Source organism: Rhinoraja longicauda, chromosome 8 (genome assembly GCF_053455715.1).
Source record: "Rhinoraja longicauda isolate Sanriku21f chromosome 8, sRhiLon1.1, whole genome shotgun sequence".
NCBI lineage: Eukaryota > Metazoa > Chordata > Chondrichthyes > Rajiformes > Arhynchobatidae > Rhinoraja > Rhinoraja longicauda.
Genome location: NC_135960.1, coordinates 55,160,441 through 55,187,075, shown reverse-complemented (window position 1 = coordinate 55,187,075; position 26,635 = coordinate 55,160,441). Strand labels below are relative to the sequence as shown.

At 38.3% G+C, this 26,635-nt stretch overlaps 1 protein-coding gene across 1 annotated transcript in view; it reads left to right on the top strand.

Moving 5' to 3' along the window:
* Positions 1-26,635, top strand: part of ttn.2 (titin, tandem duplicate 2) — a 314,983-nt gene that overhangs the window by 42,613 nt on the left and 245,735 nt on the right. The window contains exons 34-41 of the mRNA XM_078404016.1: positions 2,089-2,257; positions 2,411-2,642; positions 4,760-5,044; positions 5,460-5,585; positions 13,574-13,762; positions 15,267-16,148; positions 16,447-16,962; positions 17,388-17,438. Coding sequence (XP_078260142.1) covers positions 2,089-2,257; positions 2,411-2,642; positions 4,760-5,044; positions 5,460-5,585; positions 13,574-13,762; positions 15,267-16,148; positions 16,447-16,962; positions 17,388-17,438 — 2,450 coding nt within the window. The remainder of the gene's footprint in view (positions 1-2,088; positions 2,258-2,410; positions 2,643-4,759; positions 5,045-5,459; positions 5,586-13,573; positions 13,763-15,266; positions 16,149-16,446; positions 16,963-17,387; positions 17,439-26,635) is intronic.

Sequence of the window (26,635 nt, the reverse complement as noted above, 5' to 3'; positions counted from 1 at the left end):
CTCTGGAACTCCAGCCCAGCTGGAGCCAGCAAATCTATCCCCATAGCCGACTGCCTTGGCCAGCTCGATAAACCAGCAAAGCTCTGGAACCACGAGTGCCAGTGATGGAACTGTAATGTGTAAATATTAAATTTAAGTGCAAGATTATATAACTAAATTAATTAAGACAGGGTTAAAATATAAAACACAGCAGAAAAGTCGATTACCACCTTTTTGGGCTGATTATCAATTAATGTGCGAATTTACTTCAAAATGTTATTAGTATACAGTGACATATTCACATTATTTTGTAATGTCCGTTTTTACTTTGAAACGCACCAAAAGAGGCTTGAAACTAGTAATTTTGTGTGTAAACTTTCCAATTTTTTGACCCCCACTGTCAGCGCTCGGCTCTTTTCCTCTTTTTTTTACCTCACTCACATGCCTGTTGTGTAAAATGTAGCATTTTTATACACATTTTGAAATAAAGTTCAGCATCACCAAATTACGGTTATGTCTAAGGCAATCCAGAGCAAGAAACCACATGGAAAGTTGCTTCTGACGTCGCCTTCCCTACATAATCATCATAAACTTTACATACTGCTGCCTTCGGATAGGGTTTGCTAAAGCAGGGACCTCCAAACCTTTTAGCATGAGGGCCACATTATATATTTGGCATATGTTTGCGGGCCGTAGGAAAAAAAAAAGAAGTGTAAGTTTTATAAATTTAATGAACTCAAAAAAGTTTAGACTAGGTTACGTTAGATTAGTTTAGGAAAGGTTAAACTAGGTGAGGTTAGATTAGGTTAGTTTACATTAGGTTTAGATGGCAACAAATAAATAATATTCAATTTTTAAAAAGAGCTTGAAATATTGGAATATATATATACCGTAGGTATACAATTATTTATAAAACAGAAAAAGTACAGTGACCAGCACTGGGGGAGAGGGGGGGCTAGAGAGAGAGTTGGTGGGGGAGAGAGTCGGGGTAGAGGGAGCAGCAGGCGAGAGCATGGGGAAGTGGAGGGTGTCAGGAAGGAACACTGCCACTTGTGGGTGCGGCTCCCTCCCTCTTTCTCTCCCTCTCTCCCAGCGCCAACGAGATCTGTGCCGCTGCTCTACTCTTTTCCCGGCCCCGTCTCCCTCTGGCGCAGCGAAATAAGAACAAACACAAGTGTAGTTGTTGTTCAGAAGCCCCGCATTCCCGGGGTGAGCGGCGGCGGCGAGGAGGGAAGTTTCACTTTTGTTTGTTCTTATTTCACTGCGTTCGAGGGAGACTGGGCCGGGGAAGAGATTGGAGGAGCGACGCAGATCTTGCAGGGGGTGGGAGAGAGGGAGGGAGCAGCCCCCGCAAGTGGCGGCGTTCCTTCACCAGACCCTCTGACACCCTCCCCCTCCCCGCGCTCCCGCTCTCACCCGCTGCTCCCTCTACCCCGACTCTCTCCCTGGGGTGAGCTGCGGTGGTGGCGGCGGCGAGGAGGGAAGTTTCCTTGGGTTTGTTGTTTGCGATGGGGCGTTGCGATCTCTCACCTTGTCCCAGCTTGGGGTCGGTGGCGATCCGCTCTCCAGTGAACCTTCGCCAGCAGCTTCTGCCTCCAGTCCCCGCCGCCTAAGAGCTTGCTGCGGGCCAGATAAAATCTCGTGGCGGGCTGGATGTGGCCTGTGGGCCATAGTTTGGAGACCGCTGTGCTAAAGCATCCTTTGTTCAGTTAAGGCCTTGGTTACCTTGGCAATGGCACCATGAAGAGGCTCATTATCATCAGTTACCACAATCCTCCAGGAAACATTTATTTCACTGATCTCCTGCTCTGTTAATTCAATGTCCATATTACCTGTATTTACTTGAGGCAAGAGATGTACATTGGTGCTTTCCAATATTTTGTTACAATGTACTTACGTACAATGTACTTAAATTCCCACTCTTGCTTAATTCATCTCCTCCAATCTGCTGCACCACCCCAAAACTTCAGTTGTTCCTCTAAATCATGCTTCTTCTACATCCCTGGCCTCACCACCATTGCCTTTACTTTTAGTCATCTTGGCCTTAAGTCCAAAGCTAAATTTAAAACGCTGAACTTACAATTTCACTTTCATTGCTTTTTTTCACAGAATTAAGATTCACAATGAAAAATTCGTGCATCGTCTTACCATTCCTGATACAAAAATGTCTGATGCTGGCCAGTACGCAGCTGTAGCAGGTGGAAGTATTTCTACTGCTAATTTGTATATGGAAGCACGACACATTTTGATTTCAAAACCCATTTCCACGGATATTCAGGTACTATGTGTTTCTTCATTTTTACTTAGAATCCCTAACTTTTACAGTTATCAAACACCATAAGAAGTAGAAAACGGATAATGTATTTGATAGACAGCCATTTATTGTATACTTTCCATGCAGAATTTTAACAAAATGATCCTTCATATTTAGATAATTGAGAAAAAGCGAGCTGTAATTGAATTTGAAGTCAATGAAGATGATGTTGAGGCGCAATGGCTCAAAGATGGAATTGAAATCAATTTCCAAGTTGAAGAAAGATACAGATATATAATTCAAAGACATGTGCATCGAATGACCATTACTGAAACAAGAGTTTCTGATTCTGGAGAATATGTCTTTGTTGCAGGAAGGAATCGAAGTACTGTAACACTTCATATTAATGGTATGTACACGAATAACAATAGATTTTTGCTGTTATGCAACACTTTCAACTCGACAAATGTAACTTTAATTAGACAAATCTATATGCTTGAACAATTTTTTTTTTCAATCAGGTAATTTATAAAGAGAATCTAAAAGCAGCACTATAGAATGGAAATGTTTAGAACTTCAGGAGGAAAATAGAACTTTAGGCGATGTACTTTGAGTGGAAGGTGTTCAGGAGACCGAAGCTAAAGAATATTTGTTGTTTTGAGGTTGATGGGACAAATTGGAAGAGGTTACCATGTTTTTATGAATGAAATAAATTAAAAACTGGGAATTTTAAATTGGGGCTTTATAAGATAAGTGAGCCGATGTAGATCAATGTAGTGGGGTCCAGGAGTTATGAAGAAAGCAGGGTTTCATCAGAATTTTACAGTTTACAAAGTGGAAAATAGGAAGCTGACAAGAGTGCATCGGTATAGTTAAAATTTGAAGATACAAGAGGGTTTCACCAGTAAATGGACTGATGTAGAAACAGAGGCTGAAGCTGGTAATAATAAGGAGACAGACACAAAATGTTGGAGTAACTCAGCGGGACAGGCAGCATCTCTGGAGAGTTGGAATGGGTGATGTTTCGGGATCAAGACCCTTTGTCAGATGGAGTATATAATAAGGAGATAGTATGTGTATAATGAGATAGGATCCTAACCTTGAAAATAATTATGATGGATGAGAGAAAAAATAACGACAGAAAATTACAAATGGAAGAAACCTCAACAGATGAAGAACAGTGGCTAAAAGTTTTAACAACTTTAATTGCAAATATATCTTGATATCATTTTTACCAGGGTCAGAAGGAAAGGAATAGGGTTTGTGAGATGATGATGCACACGTCGATATAGAAGCCATAATATGTTGAGGAAATTGCACTGTCTATAGATTAGTAAATTTATGTGGAGGAAAAGGTTGACAGTAGAGAAGTAGAATATGGGGAAAAAAAGAGGGGTTAAATCGAAGTAAATAGTGGGTTAAGAATCAGTCGGTGTAGTTATAAAGGGTGGAAACAAGCAAGGATATTTTGGTAATAAATCAGAAGTCGAATTTACTTTGGCAGAAAAGGGAAGACAGGAGATTGCAACAAAGTGGGTGCTCGGAGGCATTATGGGAAACTTGTGTTTGTGGATATATAAATGCAAAAAATATTTATAGGTCTACACTTTCATCTCAACAATGGTGAAATGAAGATGTTAGAATTACTGTCATGCAAACAGATTTAAGTGAAAGGCAAGATGTTGCTAGCTATGACATGAAGTCTTGGTCAAAGGAAGGATATATGATCAATTACCCAGTTAAGTTGTTTACAACAACTTTGCTTTGAGTGAGCTGTTAATCTTGAGGAAAATTTACAGAGTGGCATTCATTGTTATCTTCTGACAGAATCTATGGACAATTGTCACAAGATGTGTGGGACAGGAAAGAGGTTCATGAGATTAGGTCTAAATGTCAAGAAGGTTGCTGTGGGACAATAAGAATTGATGCTCATCCAAAGGGAAAGCATGGGGCTTTGGTGGCCCTTATTATTATATTTGTAAAAACTGAGGAAGGGGTTTAAAACATTTTCATTTCCATTATTCATCTATAGCAGAGGGAGGGGTGGTGAAATGTGATCTACAAAATCTATTAATATTTACTTAATGTTCCTTTCCATTGACATCAATAAAATGGAAAAGAGTGTGGATAGTATATTAAGCCGTCCCTTTCTGAACCTGTTTTGTGCACCTGCCAAAGTTGAATTTTGGCCTACTACTACCAAGACAACATTTTATTCAAGTGAATCTTAATTTGTTTTGAACAACTGTTTAAGAAATGCAACAAAAATGAAGGTGGTTAATTTAAGCTGAATATTAAGTATTAACTCTCCATAAATAAAGGCATCACATTGTGTCAGTTTTTCTTTAAATGCCCAATTATTTAGTTTTGTAAATTGATATTTTTAATATGGTTTTTAACATATTTGAATTAATTCTGGCATACACCTCAGAAAAGTGTGTAACAGTCCACGTATGAAGATAGACCAAAAAAAATGACCAATTTGTGGAAATAAGATGCTGAAATCTTGAACTTTCTTGTTTGTAGCTCCTGATCCACCATCTTTCAATATGGAACTGGAACCTTGTGCTGTGAAAGCAGGAGAACCCGCACGATTTTGTGGTGTAATAGTTGGTACACCAAAATTAGAAGTATCTTGGTACAAAGATGGCCAAAAGCTTTCCTCTGGATTTAAACGCAAGATTCTTCATGATGAGAACCAGTATACTTTGCTACTGATTGAAACATTCCCTGAAGATGCTGGCACCTACACTTGTGAAGCAAAAAATGAAGCTGGGGTAGCTGTTAGTGGTGCTTCACTTGATATTGAAGGTATAATTGAAATAATTGGTGTATTTTCTTGTTAGTACTATGATATGTGGGAATTCTTTATAATTGCCTGACCAGACGAGGTGACATTTGTCTTTGGCATGCTGTGTTGAATAATAAACTTGTCAGTATGCTTTGAAGTCAAAATAAGAGAAAATAGGTTGCATAAAATTTTGATTGATTTTTTTCTGTCATTATCTATTTTTGCAGATAACTAAATGTAACTTGCCTATTTTCTACAAATTGTAGCTTTACGTTTTGCATAATTTTATCATCGCAATAAATTTCACTGCTCTTTGAAACATTTGTCTTCTACTTTGCCCTAAATTAGTCTACATACACATTCACTTGTATGTCATTTAGGAATAACCAGAATAAAATTTGAAAGCAGTCAATTAATTTATTTAATTATTTTCAGTTCCAGAAGTTGCTTCACCTGAAGCAGAGGTAGCTGCTGATCCACCCACCATCATAAGTCCAATTCAAGACACTACTACCACCGAAGGAAAACCTGCTCAATTTCTGTGCCGTGTTACTGGAACAGGTAAGTTCGAAATACAAATTTCAGCTTTACATCTCTTAGTTTTTCTCTTCTTAACCACAAAGAGGTGACTTTTGCTGAAATTGGTTTCCAAAGGGATTTTTTTCATTTAACCTGAATTCATATATTTGTGCCAGACCATTTTAGCTAACACAACTGAGCTTCACCTGTGCTGACACATTATCTATACAGATCCAGGGACAGTTTCTTCCCAGCTGTTACCAGGCAACTGAACCATCATATCAACAACTAGAGGGCGGTCTTCAGCTACTTTCTACCTCATTGGAGAGCCTCGGGCTATCTTTATTTGGACTTTACTGGACTTTATCTTGCACTTACATTAATCCTTTATCATGGCTCGATTGTAATCATGTATAGTCTTGTATAGTCTTTCTGCTGATTGGTTAGTATGCAACAAAAGCTTTTCACTTTTCACTGTACCTCGGTACATGTGACAATAAACTAAACTATATAATGACATCGACCGACAGAGGTCACTGGTCAGTAATTAAGAGTTGAAATGCTGATTTTTTTTCTTCCTTTCTCCAACTGGAAGATGATTGTAGCTCCACAAATTACAGTCTCCAAAATGATTACAAACTAAAAGGCATTTGGACAGATGCGTGGATTGGAAAGGTTTAGAGGGATATGGGAGTAGCTTAGAAGGGGCATCTAGGTTGTCATGGATGAGTTGGCCTCAAGTTTCCATGCTATATGACTCTGATTTTATGACTACATTGCATTTAATGCCAGGTAATTCCAAACAAACAGCACTTTTACTCTACAAGTTTTACAAAGACCCTATCCCCTACTCCCAATTCCTCTGTCTACGTCGCAACTGCGCCCAGGATGAGGTTTTCTATACTAGATCATCAGAGATGTCCTAATTCTTTAGGAAACGGGGGTTCCCCTCTTCCATTATAGATGAAGCTATCACTAGGGTCTCCACTATATATACACTCCAAAGACGTACAGGTATGTAGGTTAATTGACTGGGTAAATGTAAAAAATTGTCCCTAGTGGGTGTAGGATAGTGTTAATGTGCGGGGATCGCTGGGCGGCGCGGACTTGGTGGGCCGAAAAGGCCTGTTTCCGCCCTGTATATATATGATATGATATGATATGATATCCCGCAGCTCCACTTTTGCTCCCCCTCCCCCCATTCGCAATAAGGACAGGGTCCCCCTTGTCCTCACCTTCCAGCCCATCAGCCGTCGCATACAGCATATAATCCTCCAACACTTTCGCCACCTCCAAGGGGATCCCACTACTGGCCACATCTTCCCATCTCCACCCCTTTCTGCTTTCCGCAGAGACCATTCTCTCTTCTGGTCAACTCCCTGGTCAACTTGTCACATCCCATCCAAACCACTACCTCCCCAGGTATTTTCCCTTGCAACTGCAGGAGATGCAACACCTGTCCCTTTACCTCCCCCCTCGACTCCATCCAAGGACCCCGACAGTCTTTTCAGGTGAGGCAGAGGTTCACTTACACCTCCTCCAACCACTTCTACTGTATCCGCTGCTCCAGGTGTCAACTTCTATACATCGGCGAGACCAAGCACAGGCTCGGCAATCATTTCGCTGAACACCTCCACTCAGTCCGCCTTAACCTACCTGATCTCCCGGTTGCTCAGCACTTTAACTCCCCCTCCCATTCCCACACTGACCTTTCTGTCCTGGGCCTCCTCCATTGTTGAGAGTGAGGCCCAGCGCAAATGTGTTTGTGTACAAGTAGTAACAAACAATTATCGCCTTTTGAGGTACTACATTTTAATTTCATGGAGTCAAGATTACAGATGCTGGAATCTTGAACAAAAAAAAAAAACTGCTCCAGGAACAGTGGGTCAAGCAGCATCTGTGAAGAGAAATGGATCAACAACATTTTGGGTCAGGCCCCTTCTTCAGACCAATGGAATTGATGGGAGATAGCTGGTGGAAAGAGGTGAGGGGAAGGGGATGGGGCTGGAGCCGGCAAGTGATAGGTGGATCGAGCTGAGAAGAGGTTGATTGGCAGATGAGTCAGGTGGAGATAAAGTGTGGAGATAGTAACGAAACCGAAAGAGTGCAAATTGTACAATCTGAACAGAAAGGAAAATGAGGAGTACAATGTTAAACAGAGGAAAGGATAGTAGGTATAAGGGAATGGGAGGTGGGGGGTAAATGTGGGAGGCCCAGTGTACAGAGGGATGGCAGATGAGTAGATGGTGGAGGAGAAAGGAACTAGGTGACGAAAGAGGGAGGGTGGGGGGTGTTTGAATGGGGGTGGAGGTGGAGAGAAACTGGGTCAGTGAGATGGGGCAGGAGTTACCCAAAATTGGAGAATTTGGTGTTCATGAAAACATGGTTTTGTCTCCTGTAGTTGTAGATGCAGCATTACTATGTCTCCTGCATTTCCCACAGTTCTGCTCGAGCAACACTTCCCCGGACAGAACAGAGATAGAGTTCCTTTAACTTTTAACCCCACCAGAATCCAACACAACATTCTCTGACATTTCTCCCAGTTTCAGCGGAATGCCATAGCCAGCCACATCTTCCTGTTTACACCCCTTTCTGCTTTCCATAAAGATCACTTTCTTTGTGACTCTATTGCTCACTCATCCTTTCCCCACCCATCCTGCTCCCTTGACACTTACCCCAGCAACCGCAGGTGATGCAGCGCCTGTCTCTTCATCTCCTCCCTCAATTCCCATTCAGAGATTTCAACAGACCTTACATGTGACTGAAGTTTATATGCATCCTCCTCCAACTTCATTTTTGCATTTGCTGCTCTTGATTGTGACTTCCACGGCATCAGTGAGACCAAGTGTAAGTTAGTTGACTGCTTTGCCAAATGTTTGCACTCTGTATACGAGGGCCTGCTGAATTTCCTTGATGTTAGCCATTTTAAATCTCCTTCTCATTCCCATATCGACCTGTCTTTCCTTGGCCTCCTCCACTGCCTACGTGCAAACTGGAAGAACAGCCCCTCATATTTCCACTTGGGAGCACATAGATCTCAGTCTGAAGAAGGTTCACGACCCGAAACAACACCTATCTATGTTCATCTCCAAAGGTGCTGCCTGACTAGTGGGACTAGGGTAGCTGGGACAGTGTGTGTGAATTGGGCTGAAGGGCCCTTTTCCAAACTGTATCAATCTATGACCCACTGAGTAACTCCAGCACTTTGTGTCTTTTCTCTAGTTCAGACGGACCCTAAATCCTTAACCAATCAAAGTATCACAAAGCAATGCAACTGAAAACTTTTTTCAAAAGTTTATTGAAACCAAGTAACGCTATTGTGAAGTAGGCATAAAATAAGATATTGGATGGAAAAATAAATGACGTTGGATTCTAATAAATGGAATAAAATGACATTGCTGCAGCATTTCTATGCCAATGCTCTAACATAGGAGATAGACGCAAAATTCTCGAGTAACTCAACGGGACAGACAGCATTTGTGGAGAGAAGGAATAGGTGATGTTTCGCGTTGAGACCCTTCTTGCTATGGAGGGCGTGCAGCGTAGGTTCACTAGGTTAATTCCCGGAATGGCGGGACTGTCGTATGTTGAAAGGCTGGAGCGATTGGGCTTGTATACACTGGAATTTAGAAGGATGAGGGGGGATCTTATTGAAACATATAAGATAATTAGGGGATTGGACACATTAGAGGCAGGAAACATGTTCCCAATTTTGGGGGAGTCCAGAACAAGGGGCCACAGTTTAAGAATAAGGGGTAGGCCATTTAGAACGGAGATGAGGAAGAACTTTTTCAGTCAGAGAGTGGTGAAGGTGTGGAATTCTCTGCCTCAGAAGGCAGTGGAGGCCAGTTCGTTGGATGCTTTCAAGAGAGAGCTGGATAGAGCTCTTAAGGATAGCGGAGTGAGGGGGTATGGGGAGAAGGCAGGAACGGGGTACTGATTGAGAGTGATCAGCCATGATCGCATTGAATGGCGGTGCTGGCTCGAAGGGCTGAATGGCCTACTCCTGCACCTATTGTCTATTGTCTATTGTCTAACACAGGAACTTGACTCTTAAATTTGACTCTTGACTCCTTTCAATTTATTCAGGTTTGCCTCCAACCACCACCCTGCCCTCAACCTTTTATAATACAAAATAATTTTGCCCATGACCACTATTGACAAAAGACTGTCCCTTCAAAGCCCAGTCTTGAAATATCCTTGCATTTTAATCCAATTAATCTTGTTAGTTCGGTGTTGTTAATTTCAATAACAAGGTGACTTTGATATGAAATAACTTTAAGTTTACCAGCACTCAAGAATTACTTTTTTACTCCATGGAAATTCCACATTTGAGCAGACAGTAGAGTTTCTGTAGAGAAAAGAGGATAATGCTAATGATATCCTTAAGTTGATCTTGAAAATGACTTGGCTGTAGTTATCTTAGCATACAGCTTTCTTTTTAAGATCTGCCTTAAATATACTTTTTAGTCAATGATTGGTTCATTAGGAGTTAATGCATTATTTACTTAAGGCATCTGCCTAAGAAATCTACCTCGAGGCAACTGGTGTTTTGACTTTTTATGGCATTAGCCACTTCTAATCATCTTCTCCCAATCTTGCCTAGAAAAATCTTTTGCATTAGCTGTTGTCACTTCTTTTTCCATTGTTGTTTCACAATAATTGCTGCATATTGCAAACAAGGATCATTCGGACTATGACCTTGACATGTGAAGTAAATCTAATCTACAGATTTGTGTCAATTTGGAGCATAGAACATAGAAAGGTACAGTACAGGAGCAGGCTCACAATGTTTATGCTGAACACGATGCCAAGATAAACTAATCCCATCTTCCAGCCCATATCTCTCCATTCAGTGCGCTTCAAGAGCACCGACAGCACCTACTTCTTAATCTTAAACTGCTCTTGCATATTGGTATTCTTCACACTAATATCAATTAACTCCATGTCCTTCTCCTTGGCGAATACAGTTGCAGAGAACTTAGTATCTTGCCTAGATCCTCTGACACCAAACATAAATTCCCTCCTTTATCCTTGAGTGGTCCTATTTTCTTCCTGGTTACCCACATGTTTTTAATGTACATATACAAACCTTGGAATTTTCTTTAATCCACCTTGCCAGCAGCATTACATGGCTCCTTTTTGACTCTTCTAATTGCCCATTTAAGTTTTCTCCTGCTTGCTTTATATTCCACAAGTGCCCTGTTTAATTTCACCTTTCTAAATCGTATACGTTTCTTTTTCTAATTGACCAAAATTGCAACTTCTTTGGTTATCCAAGTCCCCTACATTGCATCTTATCCTTGTTCCTTATCCTTCCTCCTTACTCGATCATGCCGTCCTGAACTCAGATCAGTTGGCCTTTAAACAGCTCCCACGTGTCAGTAGTGGATGCCCAATAACAACTGCTCCCAATTTACTCACTCCAACTCCTGCCTAATTATGTGGTAATCTGTAATCCCCTAATTTTGTAACCTAAAAGATTCTGACTTATCCTTATTTATAACTATCTTAAAACTTATGGAGTTATGATCTCCGTTCCCAGAATACTCTTCCACAGAAACATCAGTAACCTGGGTCTTTCCCCAACACAAGGTCCAGTAGGGTCTCTCCACATCCTGTTTCAGAAACCCATCTTGGATATGCCTACCAAATTCTTGCCACTTCTTAGCCTTTTGATCAAGTGAGACCCAGTTAACATTGGAGAAGTTAAAGTCTCCCCCTGGGACAATCCTGTTGCTTTTGCATTTTTCTGTAATCTGTCTACATATTTGTTCTTCTATCTCCTGTTGGCTATATGGAGGTCTATAGTACTATCTCATTAGAGTGACTGCACCTTTCTTATTTTTGAGCTCTACCCATATTGCCTTTGTAGACAAAGGTGACTCTTTCACCTCTTTTACCTCCCTATCACGTTGGAACATCGATATCCTGAAATGTGGAGCTGCCTGTCCTATCCCTCTTGCAACCATGTCTCCATAAAGGCCAAAACATCATAGTTCCAAGCACTGATCCAGGGTCTAAGTTCAACTGCTATACTCACAATACTCCTTGCATTGAAATAAGTCCATCAGTTTCACCATATTCCTTAACCTCTCTATGCCTGTCCTTCCTTTTAGTCTAACTTCTCATAACCTCTACCTTCCCACCAGTCCTTTCATTTGCTTACTTTCTACTCGTTCCCACACCTCTACCACTTTGGTTTAAACCCCTCCCCCCAAAAAAACCTCCCCTCCAGTTCAGATGGAACTCGTCCCTCTTGTACAGGTCATCTGAGCCCCCGAAGGAATCCCAGTATCCAAAAATATGAATCCCTGCCTTCAGCATCAACTCAGCCACACATTTATTTGCCTCCTTTTCACCTCTTGCTTTGTCACTTACTCCACCCATCTGCCAATCAAACTCCCCTCACCTATATCCACTTACCACTTGCAAGACTTTGCCCCACCTTTCACATCGCTTTTCCAATTTTCCTTCTAATCCGGCAGTCTGAGAAATAAAGTCGTTATTGCTTAAGAAAATACTACCAATTCACCAAACAAGATAAAGTTAAAAGATAAATAACAGGCAAGGAGATCAGAGAACGAACAAAGAAAACTGAAGATAGACACAAAAAGCTGGAGTAACACAGCGGGACAGGCAGCATCTCTGGAGAGAAGGAACGGGTGACGTTTCGGGTCGAGACCCTTCTTCAGACAGGTTAGGGATAAGGGAAACGAGAGATGACACAAAAAGCTGGAGTAACTAAGCGGAGAGGGGTCTGAAGAAGGTTCTTGACCTGAAACGTCACCCATTCCTTCTCTCCAGAGATGCAATTTGTGTCTACCTTCGAGTAATTCAGCGGGACAGGCAGCAAACCAACTACCCAGAGAACAAGTTTTGGAAAGTAATTGAATGCATATTATATTTATCAGTACAGATTTAGTCAATTAAGGATTTTGTATTGTTAATTTGGACTAGATGTGATATATTGATTCAGTAATTTGGTTGAATTTTACGAGGATCAAAAGACTTACTTTTAGATTGAGTCTTTCTAAATTTATTTATTTTATGCATTTCTTTTACAATAGTAATTTCATGTTTGTGTTTTCCAAGATTTACGTAGACAACTTACTTGTGTGTTTGAATTGAGCATGACTAAGTGAAACAAACAGTAATATAATAGCCACTTATTCTTGTTCCTGGGGATAACTTTGTTCAGTGTGCCCCCACTGACAGAACACGCGTGGTCACCATGGGACACCCTTCCCTCTCACTTGCTGTCGCTTTCAAGCTGGAGTATGTTGGCGACTCCGGGGGAGAAGGAGGAGAAGGCGCAGTGGTGGGAGGAGGAGGGGGTGGTAAGGGAGGGGAGGAGGGGGCGATGACCTGAAAAAAGCGCTGTCTCCAGGGGCTCCAACATGAGCTGCAACAACAGCTGTGTCACAGGAATGTGCGCTGAAGAAGGGGTTGCTGATGCAAGTTGCGAGTCGGGAGTGGGGTCGGAAACCAGGGGTCTAAACGGCCGGTGAGATGGTGGAAGCCGGGGATGGGTCAGCGGGTCATTTCATTCACATTCAGTTTACATTTTATATTTGTTTTATTTAAGTTTTTGGCACTTGATGGTGCTTTAGAAACACAGGAGTGGTGTCATTAGTGGGCCAGGGGTGTGTTGTCATTTCATCATCACGTGACCTCTGTTGGTCCAGAAAAACAGATAATCCAGGAAGGCTTGGGAACCGAGAGTGCCGGAAAATAAGTGTTCAACCTGCATCACTTTTTTGAGTTCCTTCTGCTCTTAGTTTAGTACTTTACTAATGGATTCCTGTTGCCTTCTCCCCTCACTTCTTTTACATAAACAATTCCTCCACTTAACTGATTATTTAGAATATTCAGTACCTTATTTCAATTTCAACTTCATTACCTCAAATATTAAGTGTTATACTGTTGCATTATTTGACTTAATTGTCTCACTTCTGTTAGTAAATTTTGGATCTATATTCAGTTTGTGACATTGTTTCCAATTAAAATACATTTTTTTCTAAACATAGATCTCAAGATCACCTGGTACAGTAAACACAAGGAGATCAAGCAATCAAGATTCTTCAAGATGGTTCAGTTTGAAGACACTTACCAATTGGAAATTGCTGAAGCCTACCCGGAGGATGAAGGAACATATACATGTGCCGCATCCAACTCTGCTGGAGAGGTGTCATGCACTGCTGAATTAAAACTGGAAGGTAATTAAAATTTTTGCTTATATTTGCTACTTCTTACATTATATTTACATTTCTGTTTTGCTGATGTGAACTTTGAAGCACTTTCCTGCTTGCGGTTGTTTTCTTAATTTGGTAATGTTTATTATCATTGCCTGCGGCATTCATTTCTACTTATCAGCACAATTGGGCCAGCAACAGTGTTCACTTGTGAAAGCATGTGTATTTTGTGCTTGTTTTGCTGAACACCATTCTACCTTATTTTAGTACCTACCATTTCTTGAAGCTTTTTCATCAGTTATAGACTTCATCAAGCAACTCACCCAGCCACATTGCTTCCACTTCTGTAGTACATCTCATGGCCAGTTCTTCCATCCACCTCTAAGGTAAACAGAGGCCACCTGCTGTGCACACTGGAATTCCACTATAACATGACTATACTTCGTTTTCAAATGCAGATTTTTTTTTGTTAAAACAACTTAATATGTTATAACTGTAAATATATACAGCAATAAAACATTTTTTAATCATTTTGTATGAATTTTCTTGAGTTAAAACTAGGTCTCCTCTTGCACTAGTTTCAGTTTTAAGATTATTAAAGACAACTGGATCAGAGACTGAAATTTTCATAGTTCATTTCAAATGCAGATAAAATAACTTGAGTGTACAGAGCCGGAATTTTTTTCAAGTTGGTATTTTGGCTCTATCATTAACACCTATCAAACAAGTTAAAGTAGATCTCCTCTCCTCTCCAAGATACAAAAAGGTTGAAGAAATTAGAACAACGACGAAGTGACATATGTACTAATTTGGTTCCTCTTAAGATGCAACCTCTGCCCAGAGGTCCATCTTTATGGAGTTTATTTTGAATAGGCAAATGCAGTATGGGGCAGTGGCTAAATTTAATGCGAAAGTTACTATACTTCCCTAATCAAAGCGTAATGGCATCATGATGGATATATGATAGAGCCAAGAGACCTAGTACTTTATTTTGATAATTCGCAGAACAATGTTCACATTATAATTATTGGCTTAGCAATTTCTGCAAAGTAGAGAACATGCTGGACAATATGCATACTGGAGAAACACCTTGTATTGCTGCACTCACAGTAAATAGGTATTATTCTCAAAAGAGAGTATCTTCAAGAGTACATTTGATTATTTCCATCAGTTTTCAATTACACACCATGTCACCTCATTATTATAAAACTTGACGACTTTAATGCATCAGTAAGAAAGCCTTTCATCTTGATACATTGACTTGCATTAATTCATCTGCATCTTGGATATTTGCAAGAGAAGAACTAAATCATCATTTTGTTCAAATGAATGCCATTTTCTTCCAAAGAATTTGCAGATGTTATTTGAGGAAAAGAACATGGGTATTTTCCTCAATCAAGTGAATTGCACTTCTTAAGCATGTGGCCAGCATGCTGGGTTGCCCGTTGGACAACATAAGCTATTGCTTTCTTTAATTTGTCAGTCATGATTTAATATCATGATTAATATTTTGTCTTTATTTACTCAGATTACAAAGTGCAAAGCATAGATAGTCAGAGCATAACTTCTGGAAAAGCTGTAGCGGAATCCAACTCTTCAAAGACTTTTGAAGTATCAGAAATGCATATGGAGTTTCCTATGACCTTAAAGCATACAAAGAACTATACAGAGGAAATCAGTTTACAACAAGAACATATGTACAATGTTCAGATGTTTGAAAGTATCTCCGTGACTTCATCTACCAAGACAGTTTCTTCTGAAAACTGGGAAGAATCTCAAAAAGTTAGCAAGACTGAAGCAATCAGAAGTGGCTCTCAAGTTGCACCAAAGTTCCTACAAGATATGGAAAACATCACAGTTATATTAGGTGAAACAACATCTCTAAAATGTCAAATTCTAGCAATCCCAAAACCTGAAATAACATGGTACAAAGAAGACCAAGAAGTTGTGGAAGCTAAAAGAATAAAAATTGTAACTCTAACAGAAGCTGAACCTTTAACTTCGTCTGAGATAATTATACAAAACATGAATGAAGAGGATGCAGGAGTTTATAACTGCAAAGCTGTGAATCCTCATGGTGAGGCGAAATGTGAAGCAAAAGTAACTATTGCTGCAGCCAAACCAGGCCATGAAGTCCCTGCAATTCTACTTGAACTTAGTGATCTCAGAGTCAAAGCTGGTCAGATGGCACAGTTCATCTGTTCTTTTAATGAAAAAACATTCTCAGAGATTATATGGAGTCACAGAAACAGAAGATTGGAAGAATCAGGAAGACTGAAGATATCTCGGAATGGAAATGTTATGTCTCTCACCATCCTCAATGTGCACATAGAAGATCAGGGACAGTATAGCTGTACTACAAGAAATCAAGGTGGAGAAATGAAGACTACTGCCAGACTTACAGTCGAAGGTGGTTGTTTATAATTTTATTTAAAGACAGCATCCTGATTCATCCACTTCATTATTTCTTACCCAAAATAAATTTAGTATCTATTTAAGAAGATCCTGAATTTACCTATTAACAGTAATATGTTTTGTTTAAGATGTTAGCTAGTGATTTATACAAACTTTAACACTAGACATTTCATCACACTAGTCTGCATGAATTATTGAACACATTATTTCGAGCTGTTTTATATTTTTCAAATATTTACGTTGCTGAAATTGCTAAATCACTTAACATTTATCCTAATTTTATTCTTGCATAGCTGAAGAAACAAAACCCCAAACAGGTGCTAAAATTCTCACTGATAGCAGTTCAGATATCTCTAAAATTGAACAAAGGCCTCATATCACATCTAATAGCAAATCAGAAGTTCTAAAGAAACCATCAAGCCCACCACCTACTTCAACCAAACGACTAACTAGAACAGAAAAGCAAAGAAGCCGAGACTACTATCCTGACGTGGTGCCCAGTGATGAATTAATAGACATTGGAGCGATTGCACCAGCATTCTTAGAAAAGTTGCCTCCAGAACTCATTGTGGAAGATGGAGAAGATGTTTTGCTGTTTTGCATTGTAAAGGGTCTACCATCGCCTTGTGTACTTTGGCTGTGCAACCAACGCATAGTTGAAGAATCTTCAATGTGTTCCATAAAACATGATGGGTTGCTATGCAGTTTAAAGTTACAGAAAGTCAGCCAGAGTCACAGTGGTGCTTATACATGCAAAGCGGTTAATTCTGCAGGAGAAACAGCGTGCAACACTCTACTTAGTGTGACAGGTTGGCAATTGCATGCTTTAATCCTTCCCCATGCGACTCTATCATGCATCTCAGCACAGTCATGGAAAGAATCTTTGCGAAGTCATCTTGTTTCGCTGTGGATTATTGCACTCCTTTTTACATTAAAATGGATTAGGCATGTGAGGCATGTTTAATGTTTTGTTACAAAGCAAAACAGATTTTTGTTTACAAAATCCTGGTTTGTCTGAATTAGCTTTGTGACTCAATCAACCAGTTGTTTGGTGATACATTTTGAAAGCCGCAATCAACGGATATACCTCTACTATTTTGCATGTATGATTGTATGGTTTTGCATATTTCATAGTTCATTTTTATTTTTTGCACTTTTATTTACAAGTTGAAAAACCAATGTTGGTTGCACTTCTGAAATTATATTCATTTTTATTTGTTTTCATTTACTGCAGAAAGAAAGATTCAAGACAAAATTGAACAACAGATTGAAATGGAAGTGAGAGGTAATGTTTTTGTTATTTGATAAATTTGCGAGATACTATTTAAAATCCTCTGACCGATCTGCTTTGTTCTCATCTCGATAACTTGTTCCACATTATGAAACATTATGAAATTGCATGTGTTAATGTGATTTGTCATCAAATTGTCATTCTCATTGTGATATAAAAATCCTTTACATCAATATTTATTTTACAGGCAACTTTACTTCTTACCATTGTTAATTGCTCATAATCAAACTGAATTTCAGTGCAGATTTGCTTATTATTAAAATTGATATACAACATGTGGTGTATGAGGGTATACAAGAATATGAAGGATACAATGAGAAGTGCTTGAATGGGCTGACGTCAATTTAATGTTTAGTGCCTAAATCCCAAACTCGTACATGTTAATATTTTCTTTTCTTGTAGTTCTGTAGTTTCATCAGAGTTCTGTTCTTCGGAGTTTCTGATGAGCTTAACAATAAGAATTACATCTTATATGTTAAGACATTGCAGGCAATATTTTGCTAAAAAATAGTTGATTGGAATATTATACATTTATTTTCTTATATTTACATCAATCGAATCGTACTTGCGTTGACTTGCAGATAGTAGTATGTTCATGTATGTTGGCTTTTTTTGCATAACACTGTTAATCTAGCAACTGTATTAGTTCGAATAAACGCCTTCTCATGCAATGTATGAAAAATTATAAAGAATTTATCTCTGTATTAAAATTCAAATCTATACTCATTAAATTGGCTGAAAATTTTATTTACTACCAAAAGGAGCAGAAAGGCGTTTATTTTGCTGTTTGCAAGTCGGGTAAGAATTTGTAATAATCTAGATGTCCCCAACTCATTACAGAGACAGATTTTACTTAAAATAAAATTCAATTCTGTCATGAGATCACTTTATGCTTTTTTCAAAATACACATTCTAATATGATTTTTGACAAGAAATTGCAACAGTCTGAAGAAAGAACAAAGAACGAGCGATTTTTCCTGCTCAGAATCTTTAAACAGAAAATGGTCTTGCGTTTATTCGAACAAATATGGTGAGTGAATTTTTTATAGTAATTGTAAATAATGCTAATGCATAAAGTTTCATGTTTCAGATTTGTATTACATTTAATTCTTAATATTTTAACTGATTTCTAAGAAACCATTCAATTGATTCTTCTTTTTTCTACAGAGTTATTTTTTGACGATCGGAGAGAATGTTTGGAAAACAGAGAAAACCTGCGTGATGCATTTTCTGATGCTGAAGATTATTTAGATCAGGGTCTAGTTTCTGCTAAACGTTGTGCAAGCAGAACATCTTCTGTAGGTTCTTGGCCTGAACATTTCAGGCCATCTTTTACAGAAAAGCTGAAATTCAAATCTGTAATGGAAGGAGAGCAAACTGCTTTTAAATGCAAAATGGTTGCCAGCCCTGCACCAAACGTTGCATGGTTTCATAACAACAGACCTATTCGTAAAGATTCAAGAAAGGTTATTAAAACAGAGAGCACAATGCACATTCATAACTCCAGTTTGGAAATCAATAATGTAGAAGAGAAGGATTCCGGGAGCTACAAGATATTTGCGATAAACTCCGAAGGATCAGCAGAATCAACTGCATCTTTACTTGTTGCACTTAAAGAGGAGCAAAATGAAAACTATCTAAATTTTGTGAAAAGATCAGTGATGGCTCACCAAAGCGTAGACACTTTGGTTAAAAATCGGAAGGCAGGACTTAAAGTTGATCTTAGGCATGTTGGGTCTCCTTTTGAGAAGAAGATTAAGTTTCAAGGAACTTTGCAAAATAAGTCAAATTCTAAAAGTAGACTGATGCGTACAATGTATATTGAAAGTACATTCACAGCAACTAAATATGATGATTCTGCTATTAATAGGTCTACAGTAATATATTCACCTCGATTACGTGGGACAATTCTCAACAAAGATAGCTTGATCGATGAAGATATTAAGATTAAACTGCATCTTTTACGTGAAGCTAAAAGAAAAAAGAGATTTTCTCTTGCACTCTCTGAAGCTTCATTTGACCTAGATACATCAACTGAAAACAATCAAAAATATAGTCATGTTTATTTAGACAGAGAGCGTAGCAGAAGTATGGGAGATCTTGACTGCATGAACCATGCAGATAGTAAATGTCATTTTGTGTACGAGCAGACAGAGTCTCCAGGTGATTACTTTCGGAAAGGGCCTCTTGAACAACAACAACAGATGGAACGGATATTAGGGCTTCCTTCACTGGAAACAGAATTAAAAAGTGCCCTTGAAGAAAATAGAACTGAAAAATCTTCCAGAACAGAAGTCATAAAGTCATTAAAAGAGAAAATCTTGAAAGGTGATTCATCCCAAGAGATGGAAAAGTCGCATGAAGATCAATCTTGGTTGGAAGCACAGGAATCTGGTAAACATAGTTTACAGAAAGAATATAACATAAGAAAAGAAGCAAAGACTGAACTTTGTGAAGAACTACATGTACCCTCAGACCAACTATTTGGAAAATTTATTAGTGTGCAGAGAGATTTCCAATCAAAAGTGTCTGTGGAGACGTTGGATTATTTCATGCGTGGAACCAGAAAAACGAAAGCAGCCAGAGAAACTGAGTTAGTTAAACAGTTTGCAGATACAGATGAGCGTACAGACATTTTATTGAAGGAAAAAGAGTTTCTAACACCAGTAAAGCAAACTCTGGTGGAGATAAAAGAACCTCAAAATAAATACAAGTTCAATAAAAATATTGACATATTTTCTGATCAGAGGGCTGAAAGTGTGCAAAACTCACTTGCAAGGAAAACTAGAAGCAGTCATTTAATGTCTGATCACTTCAGAGCAACAGAAAAATATGAATTTAGTTTCACTGAAAAGGAAGACATAATGGGGGAGTGTGCACAAAAGTTGATTCCTTCTTTATTACCAGAAAAAAACATCTCAGTTCCTGTTAGCCCACCTTTGGATGCTAATGCAGTAGAAATAAACAAAACCTTGGGTAAATGTGAAGCAAAAAAATACCATGTTATTAGTTCTGACAATTTACCTGGCAATATCTTTCAAAAACAGATGCCTGGATCTGATTGCAGAACTGTTGATCAAACCGAATTGGCATCCAAAGAAAATGAGGCAATGAGTGTCATTAACATAAATGAAAAAGTGATGCAATCTGAAGGCAAAATTAAAGATGATTCCCAAACAATATTGCCCTCTACATTACCAGAGAAAAAAGAAATATCAAGTTTCACTAGTTCTTTAATTAAAAACACACAAGAAGATATAAAACATATTCCAAATAAAACTACAAAGGTAAAAAATGAAACATCTATAAGACAAACAGGGAAACAAAATGATTCACTAACCCAGAAAACAGGAGTTGTTCATGAAATACCTGATCATTCTCCATCAGAGATGATTGATGTGGTCAAAATCAATCAGAAAGAAAGCGAATATGAAAAAGAGATTATAGATTCTGTTGATGTCGTGAGGCATTCTCCTTTGACAGCAAAGAAAAGAGAAGCATCAGCTTTTTTTAGCCCGGTGATAAAACAACTTCCAGTGGGAATAAATAAACCTCCAAAGGAGTCTAAGGTTCATGAAAAAGATGAGCCAACATCTGAAAGAAGCCATGGACATTTTATTTATGTGGAATCGGACTATCCAGTAACAAGATCTGAAGATAGTCATGAAATCCAAATGTCTGATCAATCCAAGTTAGCAGAATTTTTTTTTGATGTGATTGGTGTTTCTGAAATCAGTCAAAATGAAGGGAAGGTTAAAGATCCTATTTTAAGTTTGGCACCTTCTATATCAGAGAACAAAGAAGCTTCCCCAACTGTCAGTTCATACCTAAAGGAAACCGTGGGTGAAATGAGAGAATCTCGACATATATCAGAGGTTAATGAAGGCACTAAGACTCCTCCTGATCAATTTGCTGGTGGTATTGTTAGTATAATGAGGGAACTTGTTGCAGAAAAATCTGATGAAGTCCTTGAAGCATCTAATCTTTACACATCTGTTGAGGTGATTAACATTTCTAATATCAATCAAAACCAGAACGAACCACAATATAAAAAACAGATTAATAGCACGATCCACCCATTTTCACCTGATAGAAATGACGCGCCAACCTCTTTAAGTCCATCTGAACCTACGGAAGACCACAAGGCAGATTATATGCAGCAATGTGGAATGTTGTTCCAAGCACAAAAGAAGGTTTTACCAGAGAAACTTGATAAAAATAACAAAATGTACTTTCAGTCCTTAAAAGCAGCAAAGGATGCTGAGGCGATTTATGAAGATGAAATCAGACAAAAAGAATCACAATCTGAAGCAAAGGTTCTGAATTCCACATGGACGATGAAGACTTTGCCTTTATCAGAGGAAAAAGAGACTTCAGTTTATGTAAATTCATTGGGAAAACAATCACCGATGTTTAGAAGAGATTCTCCTTGGAACCTTGAATTTAAGGAAGACCATATGAAAACTCTTGAAAGATTTGCCAGTACTCACAAAGAAGATTCAACAGAGAATCTAGAAAGTGACCAAATAATATCTGATCAATCAGCATTCAGAGAGCCAACAGTGATTAATGCAACTAAAATTGATCAGAAACAACATGAAAGGGAAGTTGAATGCTTTTCTCCAACTGTGACACATACCCAAACAGTGAGACCATCGTCCTTAAAAGAAAAAACACAGACTTTGGATTTATTCAGTTCATTAATAAAAGAGACTCCAGCAGAAGACCATCATTATAAATATAAAGCTGTGAACGAATCTTCAAAAGCAGGGACTCCTTCCATTAACCGAAACAAGCATTGTCCTCCAGTATTTTTTCACCATATTACGTCTCCTAAAATAAAGCAAGGAGCCACCTGTATCCTTGAATGTCAATTTCATGGACACCCACAACCTACTGTAACTTGGTACAAGGATGAGCATCCAATTCCACAGAACAGGGGTTATGATATTTACTCCACAGAAAATAAATCCTCATTGAATATGAACTGCATAAGTCAAGAACATGAAGGCGTTTATGCATGTGTGATATTCAACCAACATGGTACTGCAGCAACATCCTGCGTCCTTACAGTACAAGGTAAAATTCATCATACTTTAGTTTTAGAATTATCTTTTTTTTAAATTTGTTGTAAGATGATAGTTGAAAATCTGAATTTTTAACTTTATTTTCATTTTCCAGACCCTGGGCTGCTTGAAGAATCTTTGAAAACATTTAATATACATGTGACAGAAACACTGGAAGATGATCAAGACCACCAGGTTGAAAAGGAAGTTGAGTCTTACTTTCCACCAGTTCCTGTAATAAAATCCACCCTGCAAATACCGAGTATTACAGCACCCAAACCACGTCCATTAAGTTTATCTACCCTTTCTTCTCCTGTTGAAATTAAAATAACTGCTCCAACTCCAACACCAGAGCATGATGAAGAAAGGAGAGAGTTATTTCAAGTGGACGAGTTTGCTTCCATGGATTCATCTGAAGAATCCTCTTCCCAATCAACAAAACATAAATTTAAATTTTCTTTTGATGTAATTTGTGAACCTCCACGTATTGTAAAAGAGTTAGATAAGATTTTTTGTACCGAAGGAGAAACAGTGATGTTTGAATGTCTAATTTCTGGTGAGCCCAAACCTTTTGTTACATGGATTCAAAATGACAGAGCTTTAACTTATGATATGAGCAAGTACCAATTTGAAGGGAGTGGAGGAACTTTTAGATTATATATTAATGGTGTTTCAGAATCTGATGCAGGAAAGTATAAATGTATTGCAAAAAATAAAGTTGGGGAAGCACAGAGTACATCTAATCTCATAATAGAACCTGTAGTGCATAGTTTAATTTACCATCTGAAGAATAATGAGTCTTCTGATGAAGAAACACAATCGCCTGTTAGCTGTTTTATACATAATCTAAATAAAATGGACCAGGGTGAAGATATTGAACAGCAATGTCAGAAAGGAAATACTTCTCTTCCATGTAGTGTAGAAACCCCCCCAATTCATGTTAATTCTGAAGGTGGTGCTTTTGTTCCACCCACTGCAGCTGGATTTTCAAGTAAAGTTTCATCTTTAAAGGAAGAGCATAGTGAAGTTGCTTTAGATTCATTGAGTTCTTTTGATAATGATTTTTTAAGTAACAGTTCACCTTTAAGACAGAAAAATAATAAAATAACCATAGAATCATTGACTTCCTATGCTGATGAATTTCCACATAAATATATTGATACAATAACCAGAGAGACAGGTGTGATAGGGCAAAAAATGCCAGAAAAACCAATAGAGGAAATGTATTCAATTAGCCAATATTTACGGTGTCTTGATAAAAAGCAGAAGTTATCCGAAGTTCAGAAGATGGATGAAGAAGCAGAATTAAATGACAGGTGTGTATTTTTAGGAGAAATACATGAAGATAGTTTACTTTCAGAAGACAATATTAAGCAAGTAGTTGAAAGTGAGAAAGGAGAAACAGAAAAAAATAAGGCAGAGGTGGAGTTAAGTAACTTAGTGTTTCAAAAAACCAATTGTGATGTAAGTGTAGATTCATTAGAAACAAGTTCTAAGAAGGATGAGGCAAGTGAGAATGTTTCCATTGCACAATACCTCCTTACTGCACGGCAGGAGCAGGCACCAGTTCATGATTGGGAAAATAATGAGGCATTTCAGCATGATGAGTCTGGAATAACTTCAATGGAAGTTGAAGATGTAACATTTTCTGCTGTTTATGACTACTACAATCAAAATGAAGAGTGGACACGGCCCCTTTCCCCTGAATCTGAAATGTCATTTGAAATTAGTAGTACAGTTAGTGATGAAATAGCAGAAAATGAAAGATTTTATACACCGCCATTGGCTTCTGAAAATTTCAGATCTGCTGTATCTGCAGAGTCATTTCATACTCCACCTCAATCACCTGGCTATGTCACTCCGGAAGAAAGATTGCCTTCACTTAATGCTTTACATAGATCTCCTTCTTGTACTTTACTAGAGAGATTTTATACACCTCCGGAATATTTTAGATCACCAGTAGATGAGGGTATTGAAACAACACCTATTGAATGTTCAAGTCTAACAGCTGAAGAGCAAAGATCAGAAGTATTTACAACTCCACCACAGGAAACGGAAGCCAAAGGAAATGAAAAGCCTCCTGCATTTATTAAACCCCTTGCTCGAAAAAAGATTCACGAAGGGGGTTCACTTACACTTATAACTGAAGTAATAGGTTGCCCAATTCCAGATGTTAAGTGGTATAGAAGAAAATCGTTATTAGAGCCAAATCACAAAATAAGACTCGAAAGGGAAGGAAATTTGTGTATATTAGTGATTCATAGCATGCAAAGAGAAGATGAAGGAGAGTACGTCTGCAATGCTGTAAACATTGTAGGAGAAGCCAAAAGTATTGCTCAAGTGGATGTTTTAGCACAAAGTACAAGGTTAGTTGCATTGGCACCATCCGTAACTCATCAACATGTCATAGAGTTTGATGTGCAGCAAGAACAAACGTCAAGATCTCCTTCGCCTCAAGAAATTCTTCTGGAAGTTGAACTTGATGAACATGAAGTGAAGGAATTTGAAAAACTGATAAAAATTATTACAATTCCTGAATTCACTCCTGACAATAAAAACATGGTCATCTCAATAGATGTTCTTCCTATGATGGTTTCTGATGAGCAAACTATAGACATAACATCAAAACAAAATGAAGATGTGAACATTGATTTAGAAGTCACTGAAATGCCTCCAAGATTTATTTGCCATATTTCTGATCTTGAGATTCCCGAAAACACAGATGCAGTATTTGAATGCTCTATGACAGGTATTCCTATTCCAGAAATAATGTGGCTCAAAGATGATTTACATATAACAGTAGATGGCAGTAAATACATTAGAAAAGATAATTCTAATCATAGTCTTAAAATAACCAATGTCTGTCCTTCGGACAATGGCATATACAGTTGCAAATTAGTGAATAGTGTTGGAGAAGCAATATGTAGGGGTTATCTTGTAGTAACAAACTCATACGTGGCAACTGGAAAAGCTGCAACTGCTTTATCACTGGGTGATGCTCACGAAAGGTCCCAGGAATTAGATGTTGTTAGTAATTCTATGCTGGATGACAATCAGAGTTCAGAATTTGAGGTTGAGTTTGAATTTGAACGATGTAGAGATGATTCACAGAAATCAGTGAAACTTGTTGCTGCAACAGTAAAGGGCAGTGAGGAAGAAGGTGAGGAATGTGTGAATATCAACTTTGATGTATTTGCTGAACCTGCCAGAGATGAAACTGTTCAGTTTAAAGCAGAGGCTTCTGAAACATGTTCATTTGAATTTCAAGTGACAGAAATTCCACCCAAGTTTGTGATTTCTCTTCTTGATTGCAACATAACTGTGGGGAGCACAGCATATTTTCAATGCTGTGTGACAGGTACTCCAAAACCTACTGTAATTTGGTATCGGAATGAGAGAATACTTGAAGGTACCAACTATAGCATTGGGGAGAAAGATTCTGGGCAACATTACTTGAACATTGTCAATGTTATGGAAAGTGATGCTGGAATCTACAAGTGCAAAGCTGTTAGCAAAGCTGGGAATGCAGTCACAGTTGCTGTTTTAAAAGTATTTTGTGCATAAAACCTTTCAGAGTGTCCTTTATATATTTAGAATTTAAATTTGATGCTTATAGATATTTTTGATAAATAGCATGTTTAGGGATATGCTACTTTCAAGCATGAAAATCAAATTGATCTTAATGTTAAGAATTACATTTGATATGGCTGAAAAAATGTAAAAATACCTTCTTGGTGTACTCTGGAGTGATGAATCAGTAGGAAAGCTTTTATTTGAAAGTTTAAAATAATAACTGAAAAATGCCTAGTGTAAAAATAGTGGATGTTTTGGATTAAGAACACGGAAATGTATGGCTATGCTTGAGGCTAGTTTATGGAAAAATATTGTTAACTTGAGGGATTTTACTCAAACAACTAATCCATTAACTCTTTAAACAGTGAAAATGTTACATCTGGTAACAGAAGATCAGTTCTGTTGAATCACAGAACATTTTTACATAAACTGCAGCCAAGGTTTAATCTTATATGAACTTGATTTTTTTTTTGAAACCATACGGTATCAATGTATAACATTTCTATTAATCCAAATTCCTTATCATTTGGCCCACAACATTGTTTCTTGAAA